This window comes from Myxocyprinus asiaticus, chromosome 20 (assembly GCF_019703515.2).
Source record: "Myxocyprinus asiaticus isolate MX2 ecotype Aquarium Trade chromosome 20, UBuf_Myxa_2, whole genome shotgun sequence".
Taxonomy (NCBI): domain Eukaryota; kingdom Metazoa; phylum Chordata; class Actinopteri; order Cypriniformes; family Catostomidae; genus Myxocyprinus; species Myxocyprinus asiaticus.
In genome coordinates, this window is record NC_059363.1 from 13174195 (window position 1) to 13190209 (window position 16015).

Genomic DNA, 16015 nt, shown 5'->3' on the forward strand with positions numbered 1-16015 from the left:
ATTCATTAATTATTTTTATGATTTTGAAAAGTACCACTGGATTTGTATCTTATTTTAGAGGTAGAATTGAACTAATCCATGTAAATCTGCACCGAAAATGTCTGAAAATAGCACAGTATTTTTATTGCTTTGTGTGTTTGTGTGTGTGTGTGTGTGTGTGTGTGTGTGTGTGTGTGTGTGTGTTTGTGTGTGTGACACGACACAGTGTGCCAGCACAGCATCATGTGAGCTTACAAACTGATCTTATAAACTGATGTATGACTGTAACCAGCAGGCCTGAAATCAGTGTTATCCTCTAGCTGTGACATCACACACATAACCATGAGCTCTCAAAACATTTATACATTACAAACTTTAATCAGGCATATAGCTTGCATTTATCAACTGCAGAAAATGTGACATTTTTATATAAAAGGTTAGTTCTAAACTGATTTACGAAGTGTCAGAAATAATTGTAAAGTACTACAGTATAACTAAAATGAAAGTTCAAGTCTTCCAAAATGAAGCTAGTTTAACATCAGCTTTACAGATATTAAATGTTTTTATTTACTGAAGCAAATTTGCATCAATAAGACATGGAACTATTGATAAGTATACAGACACATACATGTCTTTTGGATATACACTTCACATCAGTCACTAAGTACTATATGATTAGTCTGTAGCATAGTCTATGATTAGAAAGTCACTGCTAATCTGAATTGATCTGAGCTGGATTAAGAAAGAACATTACAGGAAAGCTGTTTAACAAAAGAGAAAAGCATAAAGAGAAAAACAGATAGAAAGAAAAAGCATGCATGCTTGCCTGGTTGGAGTCTCCGTTAAATTGAGGGAACAAGTAAATGTTTGTGATCCTCATTGGGGTGCTCCTCTTCTTCGATCACATGAAGAAAGATTTTCATCCATGGCTTCTCATTACATACCGCCAATAGCTACTGATGCATCTTTTCTCATACACAAACTTTTTTAGTTTCTTTCCATTCAGGAAAGAGGACAACATAAGTTTAGTCAGATGTTATGAAATAACAAATATTGATTCTATATATTTTTCAATTTGCATCAAAAAACCAAAAGGAATTAGCAAACACTTAACTCAACAAGCTACAAATTTGCAACAATAAAATAATATAATATAATATTACCAACATTTTATGGACTTCCATATGTAAAAAAAAAAAAAAAAAAAAAAAATCGCTTTTGATGAAAAGTGAATCATTGTGATAATGACTATTTTAAATATATAATCCTAATGATAATGCAACATAATATTCAGTTTTATTTACATTAAAACATTTATGATTTGGTGTTGATAAAGGGGTACTTGAGCCTTACTGATGGCATTAAGGATATACATAAGATTGTAAATCACTGTTGTAGAGAGTGCTAGTTTTATGCCATAACAAAACAAAACCAAAAAAAATAAATAAAAAAAATAAACATTCACAAATGTGTTAGAAAGAGCACCACATATTTAAAATGTTACATTTATTTCGAAAACAATGTCACAATAAAAAAATGCATTTTGTACTGGGCTGTAGTTCAGTAACATTCAACAGTTATCACAGATCTGACAGAAACTATCATTAAACTTTGACTTTTTCCTGTACACAGCCAATTGGGAACAAAAAAATAACACAATCACAAACAACACTGCACAGAAGCTCATTTTTTACCTTACCTTACAGGTCCTTATAAAACTTACTATCTTTTTTTTTTTTTTTTTTTTTTGCAATGTAAAACATGAAAACATATAAAAAGTTATCAGAACAAACTGTATCAGTACTCTAATACAAATGGTGGGTAAATTACAAATCAAGCGATTTTTTAATAATTCTGAAAACCACTGGAATGGGGCTGGAAAGGAAGAGGGATCAAAATCTTCCTGAATTTGATTTCTCCTCGATCTAACATGCCGTTCTCTATCTCAAGCCAAATTGACATTCTTTGTATCTACACATTTTAATCACAGTATGTATGATTGATAATTCTGTATATAGTAGGCTTGTTTTCCAGTAAGTGTGCAGGTAAGTAATTTGACTTATTATGTTATGTTACACTAAAGTCTGGCACTCTCAAAAAAAGTACAATGGGGTTCAAAATCTGAGACCACTAGTGAAAATCAGCCTATTTTGCATTCTTTTCTAATTTGATACAAAAACTTTCATTACTGTTCATTTAATCAGCATTAGAATTTGAGTGAAAAGTATGAAAATAATTACTTGAATTTCAGAATATTTGGTCTCCATTTTGCTTTAATGACAGCATGCACTCAAGATGGCATAGACTCCACATGTGCAAAACCTGACAATCCATGTTATCCCAGCATGATTTGAGAATGTTCAAAAATGCATCTTGTGTGCTTTAATTGAAGCAAGAAAATCTGACCTTTTGTGCAAAGGAGTTAAGGCCAATGTCATAAATTTCCTTATGTTTGAATGGTGACATCAAAATAGTGCAGATTCTTTAATATTTCTTCTTCATTTAATGTCAGGGCTGGATTGGTAATCTGGTTTACTGGGCATTTTCCCGGAACCGGGCGGGCCGCAAAACGGGCCGAATAAGCTGAAATGAGCCGGCGCGTTATGCAGAACGGGCCACAAAACGGCGATATGCCGAAGGGAGCAGCGATATGCAGAAAAGGACAGCGAATAAAAGGTTTAAAAAAAAAAAAAAAAAAAAGAAACAAATACTAAAACTTTTTCCAGGTTTCAATAAAATAAATCACAGATTTTCAATGTAGCCTCAGACTTTGTATTAAACCATACAGTTTGTCTAACATTTAACCTTACGTACAAGTTCAGATGTACAGTTAAGCAAAGTATATAGAATTACACCAATTTCAAAATTCTGAATGTCCAGTAGTAAAACAGTAAAACTGAGTAAAAAAAAAAAACACTCTTTAGGTTTCGTAAAATGATTTTTACAGCTAGCCCAGTGTAATCAGTGCACAAACCTAAAGTCCAAACATAAGGCATTACAAACAAATACAAACATTTCCAATGTGCACTGAAGATCTACATAATGGCTATAGAAATACTTGTAGCAAAACAATGTAAACAACCACGCTTTATACAAGAGCAGTTTTACGGAAGTGCTGTTTATGAAAAACCCAAAATCCTTACTCTCAACAAGAGAGAAAAACCTAGAAACTATTCAACTGTGGCTCACATGTTGCAGAACACTTACACTTACAAATATACTGAACCTCTGCATTTTCACAGAAATCAAAAAATTTAATTTACCTTGTTATAATATTATTCACCGTAAATACTTTAATGTACATTGCCTTATATAAAAATCATATTTCAGTTTCTAATAATTGACAATAATGAGATATCTAATTTTCAACTCGAAAATATTCAAACGATTAATTGAGTATTGTACTTTAACACTCTGAGATTTAAAATATACAGTCTTAATTTCAAACGTACTTGTGGTGTGTTGCTGCTTAACTCCTGAAAGTTGGCACAATAGATTACAAGGCATATAAAAGTCCACAGGTTCTTAAAAGAACTGATAGCAATTGCACCTGCTTGGTTTAGTTTCATTGACAGTAAGTACAATGTGTTCCTGGATCAGCATTTACATTTATGCATTTGGCAGACGATTTTATCCAAAGCGACTTACAGCGCACTTATTACATGGACAATTCCCCTGGAGCAACCTTGAGTTCAGTGCCTTGCTCAAGGACACAATGGTGGCACCTGTGGGGACTGAACCAGCAACCTGAACTGATTACCAGTTATGTGCTTTAGCCCACTACGCCATCACCACTCCTCATTTTTGATGGTTAAGGAACAACATCCCTATCAACCAATCAGATTTTGGGATAGGGAAAGGGTTAGGGGCTAGGGGTTAGGTTATGGTTAGGGTTAGATGTAGTGATGGGATTAGGACTATTATTATTATTGTATTTTTTTTTTTTTTACATTAAAGTTGTTCCAGGACCACTGAAAGATGTTTAACAAGGTTCTTGTCTTGGAAAAATCACGATGACTCTTATCTTTGTACACTAAACCACATATGAAAATCTAGAGACCCAGGATCATAACAGACAACGCATCCAAATTGAGACTCAAATGTTAAAGCTTCAGAATATAGTACAGACATATGAGGAATTCCCCCTTGCTGCTAAAATATATTAGATGAATATAGCTGCATCATTGCAAATTAGCTCCGCCTCCAAGCTGTTTCTGCTATGTAGAATCTCTAGGTATGCTCCTGTGAAACCTCACAGCATGTCTTTGCTGAAAGCTAGGCTTGTTTTTTTTTTGGTTCCAGCGACACAGCAAGATCATCTTAAAAGTGCTACGAAAAGTCTTGTTGCAAAGGGCGTAGCATATAGGATTCACTGTGCTGTTTACGTAGCATAGCCAGTAGCCTAGTGCCCAAAGGTTCTCAGGTATGCAGCCATTGCAGAAAGTGTTTACCAACACCATGATGTTATACGGTGTCCATGTTATAATGAAGGCGAAAAGAATGGCACTTAGAGTTTGTGCTGCTTTCTTTTCTTTAATTAGCGACATACGCTTTCGTTTGGTGATTTGCGTCCTTGCACGAGCTGCGAAGCGCTTAGCTAGTGCTGCATCTTTGAAAGATATGGGCGCTGATGGAGATTTGATTGTGGTGTTGGCATTGTCTGCGTCTGAATCCATGCTAGCCGTTGTTGATGGATGTATGGCAGACATAGACTGAACTTTGCCTATGCTTCCGACAAAGCGCTTGTTGCCATTGGTAATGGAGCATGTGATGTTGCCATCCCTGGCTTCGTTTTCGTCCGGGGAGCGTAATGGATCTTCCTCCAATGCTGTGTCCAAATCTTCGCAAGAAGTGACCTGGGAATTCACAGCTGCCCTCATGCCAGGCAGATTGAGGACTATGGAGAAGATCGCCCGTGTTGTGGGTGGTGCGCAGTCGTCATCTTCGGACGATCCAGAGTGATCGGCCGAAAGTCCAGCTTCGTTGTTATTCCAGCTGTCGCTGCTGCTTTGATCCACCTCCCGGTGTGGCCCACATTTGTCTCTGCCACCCGACTTCCACCCCCAGCAGTGGAATCGCCTGCTCAACCTGTGAACGGAACTATGCCTGTGTGCAGGTTGGCCCAGTTCAAAGCTGCTGCAACTTCTAGAGCTCCCCCCAGTGGTGTGGAGGTGGAAATGTGGTCGTTCTGCTCCTCCGAATCGTCCACCTGAGCCTTGCAATCCTGCAAGTTCCTGAGAGCGGTTCTCTGTCTCTTTGTATATTCGCCAGTACAGAATGCTCATTATTGTCACAGGCAGGTAAAAAGCTGCAATAGCAGTGCAAAATGTAATAATAGGTTCAGAGAGAAACTGAATGTAGCATTTATCTGGTGGTACGGTCCTTTTCCCAACAAAGTACTGCCAAAACAAAATTGCGGGAGCCCAAAGTATGAGTGACACAAACCAGGCTAGGCCTATCATTACGGCTGCCCGTCTTGTGGTACGTTTGGCGCGGTACGTCAGAGGTCTTGTAATAGAGAAATATCGATCAAAGCTAATAACCAGCAGATTCATAACAGATGCATTGCTGGCTACATAGTCTATAGCCAGCCACAGATCACAAGCCCAGTTTCCCATTGCCCAGTGGCCCATGACAATGTAGGTGGTGTACAGGTTCATCGAGATTACTCCAATTATAAGATCCGCAACAGCCAAACTCAGTAGAAAGTAATTGTTGACTGTTTTGAGCTGGCGGTTGACTTTAAATGACACCATAACCAAGATGTTGCCAATAATAGTTACAAGGGAGAGGAGTGCTGTAAACAGGCTGATGAGGATGACCTGCCAGAGCGAGTGACTGCCCAGAGGATCATACGATTGACCTAAGGCTCCAGCATTACTCCCATTGAGCTCTAACACAGCACTGAAGTTGATAAAACTTGTATTCTGGAGTAGTGGCCATGGAGTGGACTCTGGGAACATTCCTGCTCCCAGGGCGTTGGTTGGTGATAGGCCCAACTCTGTGATGTTGGAGTCCATCATACAGTCCGGGCATATTCTGAACAAGAACAGAAAATAATCAGGTATGTTCAGAGAAGTTTTTTGTTAATTTCACTTCAGGCTCAGAAAGGAATGCACTGCAAAAATAATTTTTAATCAGTATTTTTGTCTTGTGTTCCAGTAAAAATAAGCATTCTTAAAACAAGATAAATTTACTTGAAAAGCAAAATGACATAAGACAATAATTTCAAAGAAATCTAACAACATTTTGTGTGATTTATGCTTAGATCAAGAAAACCATTTGCCAATTGCAAAAAATAAAAATAAAATAATAAAAAAAAAATAATAAATAAACTTTGAAGTTTACTTTTCTTACCCCACTGGCAAATAGTTTTCTTGTTGTAACTATAAAAATCACTCAATTTTATTTGATTTCTCTGAAAACTAGAGTAAATATCTTACAGTGTATCACAGTGCTTCTCAAATAATGCATCTTGCTTTAATGAAATTTAGATATTTGTACTGTACTCAAAAACAAGACATAAATACGGAGTGAACAATTATTTTTGCAGTGCAGGTCAGGGGGTCAAAACACCACAGAAAGTGACAAAAATGCTCCCAAAATTCAAAATGTAGAGGCAAAAAATGCTCCTGTAATGACTTCCTCTTTTTTTTTTTTTTTTATTTGATATATTTCCTAATATTTTATTACAGACATAATGCATATTATTACATAAAACATGCAGATTTAATTAGATTTTTTGTAACATGCTTATTAAATTCTATTAATATTTATTTTAATAAGCTGATCAAATTAAAGTATTTTAAATGAAAGTAAACAAATGCAAATGCCCAGTAATAAAACAAAATAAGTTAATATTTGAGACTGTTTCACAATTATTTAACATTTTTAGTAACACAGTGGTATCTTTTAAGAAACTAAATAAACTTTGCAGGATTGTTCCCAAGGACTGATGGCACTGTTACTTCATATGCACACAAGAGGGCGATGTTGAATTATAAATAAGTAATGAAGTTCTGATAACTTCAGCTGTTGCTTTGTACATATAGCAAGGTAAGACATATTTGACAAATAATTTGCCAGTAAGTGTGCCTCAAAATCTGTTTTCAAATGAGTTAAAATATTTGCCATAATTACCACCTTTCACTATTTCCCCTGCTGGAATAAATAAATAAAATGAATCACCCTAAAATGGTTTACTCAGTTAAAGCTGGTTTAGCTTGGCCATGCTTGTGTTTTGACAAGTCCCCAGAACTCCTCTAAAACCTTTAATCGAGATCAGCAGAAACCTGTTTTGTAGCCAGCATACCGACTTAGAAAGATTTAAGCAGGGTTTGTTTAGCAGAGCTTTTCACACAAATATCTACTGTCTCTCCACAATAATTAATACAAGCTCTGAGTGCTTCTTGTACTCACAAATCAAACTGCACAGACCCTCAGAACTGACAAAGAACACTTTCAAAAAGCAATTATGTTCCAGTTAAAAGCTGATGCGTCTGACACGGTCTTGGAGTTAGCAGACACACGAACTGCAGGTACGATGTTAATATTCAGAAACATAAAAATGGGTAAGGTGTTTCTTCACATACTGGTGAATTCAGAGAGAAGAGAGAAGGTTGGTCAGGTTTCCTCACTCAAACACATAGTTAATCTAGTAGTTGATAGAGGCACATAATAGAATGTAACTGGCTCACTGCCAAGGACGGCTGTCTCATATCTTAAAATGAAAATGACATCTATGTCTTGAGAAGAAGTAGCAAACACAAATGTACACCAACCCTTCCCACCCTCTTCCTGTCGAACACCAAGTAAGTAGCATACAAAACAGGGGCTCTCTCTCTTTCTAACACTCACACACATACACAAACACACACACACACACGCACACAAATATTCTGACTATAAAAATATGACATCCTGAATAAGATCAAGAAGGAAGGCCGGCAAGCATCATAAAGTAGAAGAGGCCTACATTACTAAATATAGTCAACATAAATGCTTTGCTACAAATAAAAGGCATGGGCTGATTTTGAATTGAGAACATCTGTCTCTCTCTCTCTTTGTGTCTCCTTTTCTCTTGATAAGGCAAGCAGGATGAAAGAGGGAAGACAAAGCTGAGTGAAAGGTAGATAAGATACAAGGTTAGGGAGATACAACCCGATCACATAATCACACACAGTACAATCACATAACCATATGCACACAGATTGTCGCTAAAACACCAACACCATATATGGGCTTCAATATTATTAAAAAAAAAAAAAAAAAAGAGAGAGAGAGACAAGAATACATTTGGCCACTGTTATGTAATGGGAGCCAGCTGGTAGGTAGCTGTGCAGGATATAAACCTCACTCCCCTGGCCTCAAGAGGCGCACTGGCGACTGACGCTAGGGGCTGTAGCCTATAGCCTCCTCGTTAGCGCGCCCATCTCCCATGCCAGAGAATCTGATTTTTATGAGCCATGTTCAAAGCTGTTTTAAAATATCCAACAAACACATGCCACATAATAGTTAAATTCTATATGTATGTGCCAAGTTTGTATACCTACAATATCTTATCAATAGCTAATAGCTAATTATATTATAATATTATTTTTATTACTAAATGTAATTGTTTATTGAAAATTGGTGACCTTTATCGTGAAGCTGTTGCTGCCATTCTATACAATAAGACACTCATGACGTTTTAGCAATTTTACCATGTGCTGCAAATATTATATATATATATATATATATATATATATTATTTTTTAATTTTTTTTATGTAAACAGGTCTTGACTTGTGGTAAAATCACTGTGGTAAAAATACACGCCCTTTCATGACTTATTACTTCACTGTTTAAATCCACTATACTGTAAACTGTATAATAGTTTTTCATTTTATTTTATGCTGTATTTATTTTGCAAATAAAGTATCATAAGTATAAAAAAAAAGTAGTCCATGCAACTCGTGCGTCAATGTATTCTTAATAAATAAAGGCTAATAAAGAGTTCTGTGTTTAATAAAGGTGTACATTGATCTGAGTGAGATATCAACGGAGGTGAGGGAATCAAACCAAAAAAGATCAATAAAGTCAGAAAGATATCTAATTGAAATTGGGCTCTGGTTTGGGCCTATGGTCAGAGCTCCTGTGATCAGCTCTGTGTTTTTATCCTATTAGGGTAGTGCTTTGACCAAAAACAGATACACAAGCCAAGATGGAGGACCACAAACAGATTTTGCACAGAACTAGTGACATGCATCCGCGTAATTCAATTAAGTCTTGGAATTCGGGAATTGTCTTAATTTTGGCTGATCTGCAGACAGCGGCTGATGACGAGGGTGTTGTCATGGAGACCGTCGTGGATAGGGATGGAAGTGTGAGGGGTACATGAGGGCAAACACAGTGAGACAGAGAGCCAACTGTACACACAAGCACACACACACCTTAGAGTTTCATCTGTGAAATCCATGGAAAAATGGAACAGTAATGAGATTCAAATATAAGGAAGTCAAGCAGGAGTGGAGAAATAGATTTTCATAATAGGCCCTCCTATTTCTGCGCATGCATGCATACACACAAATGCACAAAAGCATACACTCGCATACACACACATTCATGCACACAAATGCACACGAGATCCCAGCGACAGCGTGAAGCCTTTGATGACAGACCTGTGAATCATAAGAACATCTGGAGTTTACATGCATGACTTCAAACACACACACACATATTTAACATCAAACATACTTTTTGTCTAAAACCACTCACCTTATCATTTAAAGAAAACTACTTGCAAGTCTGATGATAATGTAAACAAGGCTTGCGCACAACACTTGAATTTCACAAGTGAAATATGTCTGTAGAGAAAACAGACAAAAGAGTGCCCACCTTTGTTCTGGCAGGTTATTGTGGGAAAATGCCACTATCTGTAAAAAAGGCTGACATGTCTGGTGCTTCCTGGATTTCTAGAAAATGACAATTAAATGCCAACATGTTCCCTTTTCCAGAGTTTTCCGCGATTACCTCACACGGCCTTTAGCCCACACAAATGTCAACACTCAGAAAAATTGTTGTATGCATGCAGAACCTTGATCAATAGTCTCGATCAGAATTTCATCACTGCCACAGGCAAATGTAGATGAGAGGCTTTGATTATATCTTTTCAATATCTCAATATGAACCAGCCCAGTCAGAGCAGATCACAGATTATTTACTGAGATGTTATGATTAAAAGTGATGTTGAGGAATTTATTATTTATCATGAAATTTACCTCTATGTATCTGACATTCCTTTCCCTCTTTCCACATTTTTCTGGCACATTCAGTTACTTAATTTTTATTGGTAATGTCAGAGCTGTGGTGCAGAATAGGGCTGGGCAATATGACGATGTATATTGTGGCGACGATATAAAATGTAAATCGATAGAGATTTTGCTATATTGTGTATTTTGCGATATGTAAATATCCATGTGCACAGGCTTATCTATCAATGGGCAGGGCTTTACGTGGGACAGAGAATTTAAGAAACATGAACAGGGTTTTTAATGTCATTAAACATTTTTTAATTATTCTCATTCATCTCATATTTGGCACTTCATTAGTGCTTAATATGCTTCTCATTTGACATGCGCATCTGTGTTACATGTGAGTGTCGCGTGCGCTTTCTCTGGAGCACACAAGTGCGTGCAAGTCCAGCAGGATTCTCGATATTTACAGGATCACTCGTGCTACTCAATTATTTTTGACTCAGGAAAAACATCTCCACAGAACAGGAGGATCCCCAAACAATTCAAGAAAATGGAGGGGAGGTTTTTATTAAAAAATGTGCGACATCTGTGGTGTTGGTTCACAAAAGCAACAATTTGCAAACTGTGTCGCGCATGATAATCACTCGTAATACAAACAATTTAGCATGCAAAAGAATATTATGAAAGCCAAAAGATGCATTCCGCATTAATTCAGTCATAATTATTTTTATTTTTTTCCGGAGTGACTATTTGCACCCCATTGTAAATAGCATCTACCACACAGTGCAGCTATTTGCACCCCAATAGTCTGGTGAAACCACAGAAATATAAGACAAACTACACACTAGGTGTCATTGCAGTGGTGTGGGGTGTAAAGACTGTATGAATGTGTAGTGTCGTTCTAGCGACCCTGGTTTGAATCTGCCTTTTGCACCAAATTTTTTTTTTTTTACCATCCGATTTCCTATTTCCACTTCTAATATTTTCTTTAATATTACTTACAATAGTAAATAAAAATGTATATAAAGGTTGTTTTCATCGCAGTGATTTGGTCACGATGAATGTCGGGAAGTGCAGAGAAAGGTGTGATCCGGAGGCAGGGTCTGTCGATCGCACTCGTTCCTATGGTAACAATGGTTACTGTAGTAAAACCAAGGTTAATTTTTCTAAGGTAAGGTTAGGGTTAGGTTTAGGGGTTAATATGGTAACAATGGTTACTGTAGTAAAACCAAGGTTATTTTTTCTAAGGGAAGGTTAGGGTTAGGTTTAGGGGTTAATGTAGTGTGTCTGTGGGACTCTAAATAAACACAATAAACACACTGCAATGACGCCCATATACTGTATGTTAGTATTTAAATATGGGTGCAAATAGTATCTACCATTTTTTGCACCAGGTTTGGGGTGCAAATAATATCTGCCATTATTTGGACTGGGGTGTAAATAGTATATACCATTATTTGTACCAGAATGCAAGTAGCATCTGCCATTTTTATTTATATGTATATATACTGTATTTGTTTTCTGCAAGAAGCATTTACATAATTTTGGATATTTCCTACGTGTTTGTTTTTTTTTTTTTTTTCCATTGGATTATTATTATTATTTTACTTATGCATTATTTTCTTTGTTGCATTCTGCGAGATCTTGAGTTTCTTGAGGAAAGCTTATAATAATAATAATAATCATAATAATAATAATAATGCTCAACAACAAACTGAAATGTGGCATAATGTGAAATTTAGCATTATGGTAATAAAGATTTAAAACAAAATTATAGTGACAAAATTATGTTGTTTATATATATATATATATATATATATATATATATATATATATATATATATATATATATATATATATTTAATCTTACACACAAACCCAAAACCCCAAACCTAAACCTAACTATCAGTAGAGTGAAAATGTAATTTTAGAGGGAAAATGCATCCTCTTAATCACGCTCATTATTGATTATGTGAACACGATTACTTCCTGGTTTCCACGGGATCAGAACCAACCTCAGAGGCTGCTCCACAGGAAAAAGGAAAACACTAGTGCTGACAGTCGATTAAAATATTTCATTGCAATTAATCACATGATTTTTCATAGTTAATCTTGATTAATCACAGACATTGAAAGTGCTGAAATTTGACTCTATGAATACTTCATTTCCTTTCAAAATCCATTTAGTTCCATCTTGGGAAAGAAAACAAAACAATGTGTAACAAAAATGTTTATAAACATTATCAAAACAAAGCCTTCCACATAGAGGTCTGCACGGGCCTTAAAATGAAACCCAACCTGTACCCGAGACCATGTGACCCTACCCGGCCCGAATGATACCGTCAGATTTTAAGCCCGAACCCGAAATCGCTTCCTATTTAATTTCCTCTCCTAGCAAGTACTGTTGCTATAGGCTGTATTTTATATAAGCATATAGGCAACATTTGTAATAGTATTGAAACAGTAAACAGTTTTAACAAGGCACGGCAGAGCCTCAGTACACTAGAGCGGAAAGGAAAAGGCATTGACTTACCGTTTATTTGCTGAAACTTAACTTGGTGCAGAACAATCTGGAATAATACGAAGCACTGCAACAGTCCCCTCTATGCAGCCTGAACTTGTTCAGATTGTTGAATCTTTGTGACAACTGTGAAAACAATCTAGACGCAGTGCAAAGAATGAAACAAAGTGCAGGTGTCTCAACATGCAGTTCTTTTTAATTGACATGATGTTTAAAATGTGCCGGTCCTGTGTGAGACACTGAAGAAAAAGCAAGACGTGGTGCAAATGTCGAAGGCATTCATCCAGCATGTGCTACAAATGAAAACAATGGGAAAACAGAACAGATGCGCACAAAAACACGTTCGGCGTGAACAGCCCCTAACTCGTCCGTTCGCGCATGTCTGTGAGTTAGAGCGCGTGCGCGAAACAAGTTTGATAGGCCTGTTTATTTTTTCATTCATACAAACCTGAACCAAACCTGAAGTCCTATTTGAAAAACTGACACAAACATGGCCCGAAACCCATCGGGCCCAGGTCAGGTTGCAGAGCTCAACTTCCACAGTATAAAGATAGATATACGTTAAATTAGCACAAATTCAAGTAACATTAAACGTGTCCCAAAGTCTAAGTAGGAGGTTGACTAATTGAACAAACTATTCCCCATAGATGGAGTATTGGTTGCAATGTACATTAAATTAAACCCTCTTAAACCCTCGTCCTCCACAATACTAATCTGCAGGCAGGCTATAGCTATCCATGTGGCTCTGTCCCACATTTGTATAGTGGTGTTTCTACTAGTGTTAACTGCCTAATATCTGGTCAAATGTTCTGCTCAGATGGGTATCAGAAAGCTGTGAATATTTGCACCTTCTGCTCTCAGTTTAAACACCTCAGCCATGCCTCCGAGCCGGACCACCTGAAAGATGTCAGTACACATTGTTAGAGGTAAACAGCTTCTATCCGAAGCCAAAGCAATTTGGTGACCTTATTACTGTCGAGATGAAAATGCCACTCAGAATAAAATCTGTGACATCAGCACTCAGTATCAGACACAAGGTCCTCTGTAGGGTTATATTATTTCATCAGCATGAAGTGTTAATGTCTCCCGCAGCCAGACTTTTGACTTGCGGAGGTCTGGTTCTCATTGCATCTTAAGGCTGAAACATACTCTACGCAAGTATGTACACATACTATAAGAGCACTACAGAGGACATTAGTGTGAACTGTGCATTTCTACAGTGAATTTTCTCTTTCAAGCTAACTACTGCCATGGCAGAGCAGTTTGGGCACAGACTTTTGAAGGGAACTATATTGTCCCATTAAGCATTGAGGTTTCTTACTGGCACAGTAATGCAAGAACACATGTTAAGCATGTTCAACCAGACCACATGTTGGCATTATGTTGGCCATGCGCTTGCATCAATGTACTCATAAATGCGTAAAGTATGTTACTGTCCTTATTCTGGCCAAGAACCACCCATTTACACATGGAAAACCATCTTATCATCTTATCAACAGTGACCAACCATGGTTCCTTTTGCCTTTTAACAGTGGGTTTATCTGAAATTGATTATACCACAGTAGTATATCAGAATGGACAAATAAATAATAATGACATAGCAGATGCCGCAGAAAACACAGAAATGTGTGCAGACTTTGTGATCATAATTTCTGTCTATCCAAAAGCAACAAGCACTATTTACTTCATAGCACCAGTTATAAAGATTGGAATTGTTGATGTCAATCAGCATTAGCCATTTTGTGTGCAGTATGCATCAGACGGTAAGTGAATGGTAAGGGAGGTCCATGGGCATGTCTACAAAGTGTCCATCGATGCAACGCGCCTCAATTACTTGAGGCTGTCTACAGTGGATGGGTCAAAACGAACATTCTAAATCGTTCATTTGTCTATAGTTTATTTGTCTTGTTGGCAGGAGTAGCGCAGCGCGTACAGCACAAAATGGAACAGGACATCTGTTGTTTACTGACGTGTTGTGCTGCAATGGACGCTTCCAGTGTAGACAACTTAATTGAATATAATGGGATCTCTTTGCTTTTGATGCGATGCGTCACTTGCGTCCGGTTGACAGGGTGTGAGACTACATTTAGACTAACAGCGATCAAAAAAGAAAGTACATCACTTCACACCAGATAAATCTGATGGGCTGATAACATGAGATGCTGCAGGTGCTACATTCTGAGGCCGAGACAATATGAAATAAGAACACATAAGACTGGGGGAAAAAAAACTATTTCTTTATCCAGTCATCAACAATGCATCTGTATCGACCCACCCCGGTGTAAGTAATACCTTAATCTCAGGCAGGCCAAAGAATCTATCACAGACTCTGACAAGATCCACATCCCCGGGGCACCAGCACATCCTCACTCTGTGCAATTGGCCGCCATTTAATTCGTCTGCTTTGGAAAGCTGGAGCTGGTCCACTACAGACATACCCACAGTACAAAATACACAGTAGCGGATCCTGGCATAGGTGATATAGGCAGGTGCCTAGGGCGACAACGCTCTCTGGGGTGGCACGACAGGGTACCCGATCGATCGACCCTGCACAGAGCTCGCAAGATCGCGATGGGTTCAAGGTGCCCCAAATCGTTCCACCCCCAGCTCGCAAGTTCGCAATGGGAGAGAGATGCCCCAAATCATACCACCCTGTGACCCGCCCCTGAACAGAGCTCGCAAGGTAGCGATGGGGGAAATGTGAGTTGTTTCTGACAGGCTACTCAGACGAAAAGTTTCTAAATGGTTAGGATTATAGATGTTCATAATGCATTCTTTCATTCTGAAAAAACATAAGATAACCATAATCAACAGTATATGTACACCATTACAGGATCGACTCAGTGGTCTTGAGAAGATAAGTATCAACCATGTGATTGCTGGGCAGATTTGACAAAGTCATTGATGATTTTGCATCAATGAAAACTAGGAAGGGAGGGTTAAATTTAAAATTAGGAATTATGTGTAATAGCACAAGCAGCAATCTGTAAGTATTCTGCCATTTTCTTTATTTATTGACTCTATAATGAAGTTGTGCAATTTAAGTTCTGAATATACAGAATAATGTACGTTAATATAATTTGCCATATATATACACAGTACTGTGCAAAAGGTTTAGGCACTTGTGAAAAATGTTGCATAGTGAGGATGTCTTCAAAAATAATGACATAAAAAGTTTTCATTTATCAATTAACATCATACTAAACATAACATATTAAACATTAAAAAAAAGCTACATCAATATTTGGTGTGACCACCTTTGCCTAAAAAACAGCACCAAT

General features: G+C 37.3%; 1 protein-coding gene across 2 annotated transcripts in view; it reads right to left on the minus strand.

The window, feature by feature from the left end:
* Nucleotides 1-1506: 1506 nt before the first annotated feature.
* LOC127411034 (muscarinic acetylcholine receptor M3-like) overlaps nucleotides 1507-16015 on the minus strand; it is a 181801-nt gene continuing 167292 nt past the window's right edge. For both annotated transcript variants that reach the window (XM_051646355.1, XM_051646354.1), the window contains one exon: nucleotides 1507-6018. In XM_051646355.1, coding sequence (XP_051502315.1) covers nucleotides 4197-6002 — 1806 coding nt within the window. In that variant the 5' untranslated portion in view covers nucleotides 6003-6018 and the 3' untranslated portion in view covers nucleotides 1507-4196. The remainder of the gene's footprint in view (nucleotides 6019-16015) is intronic.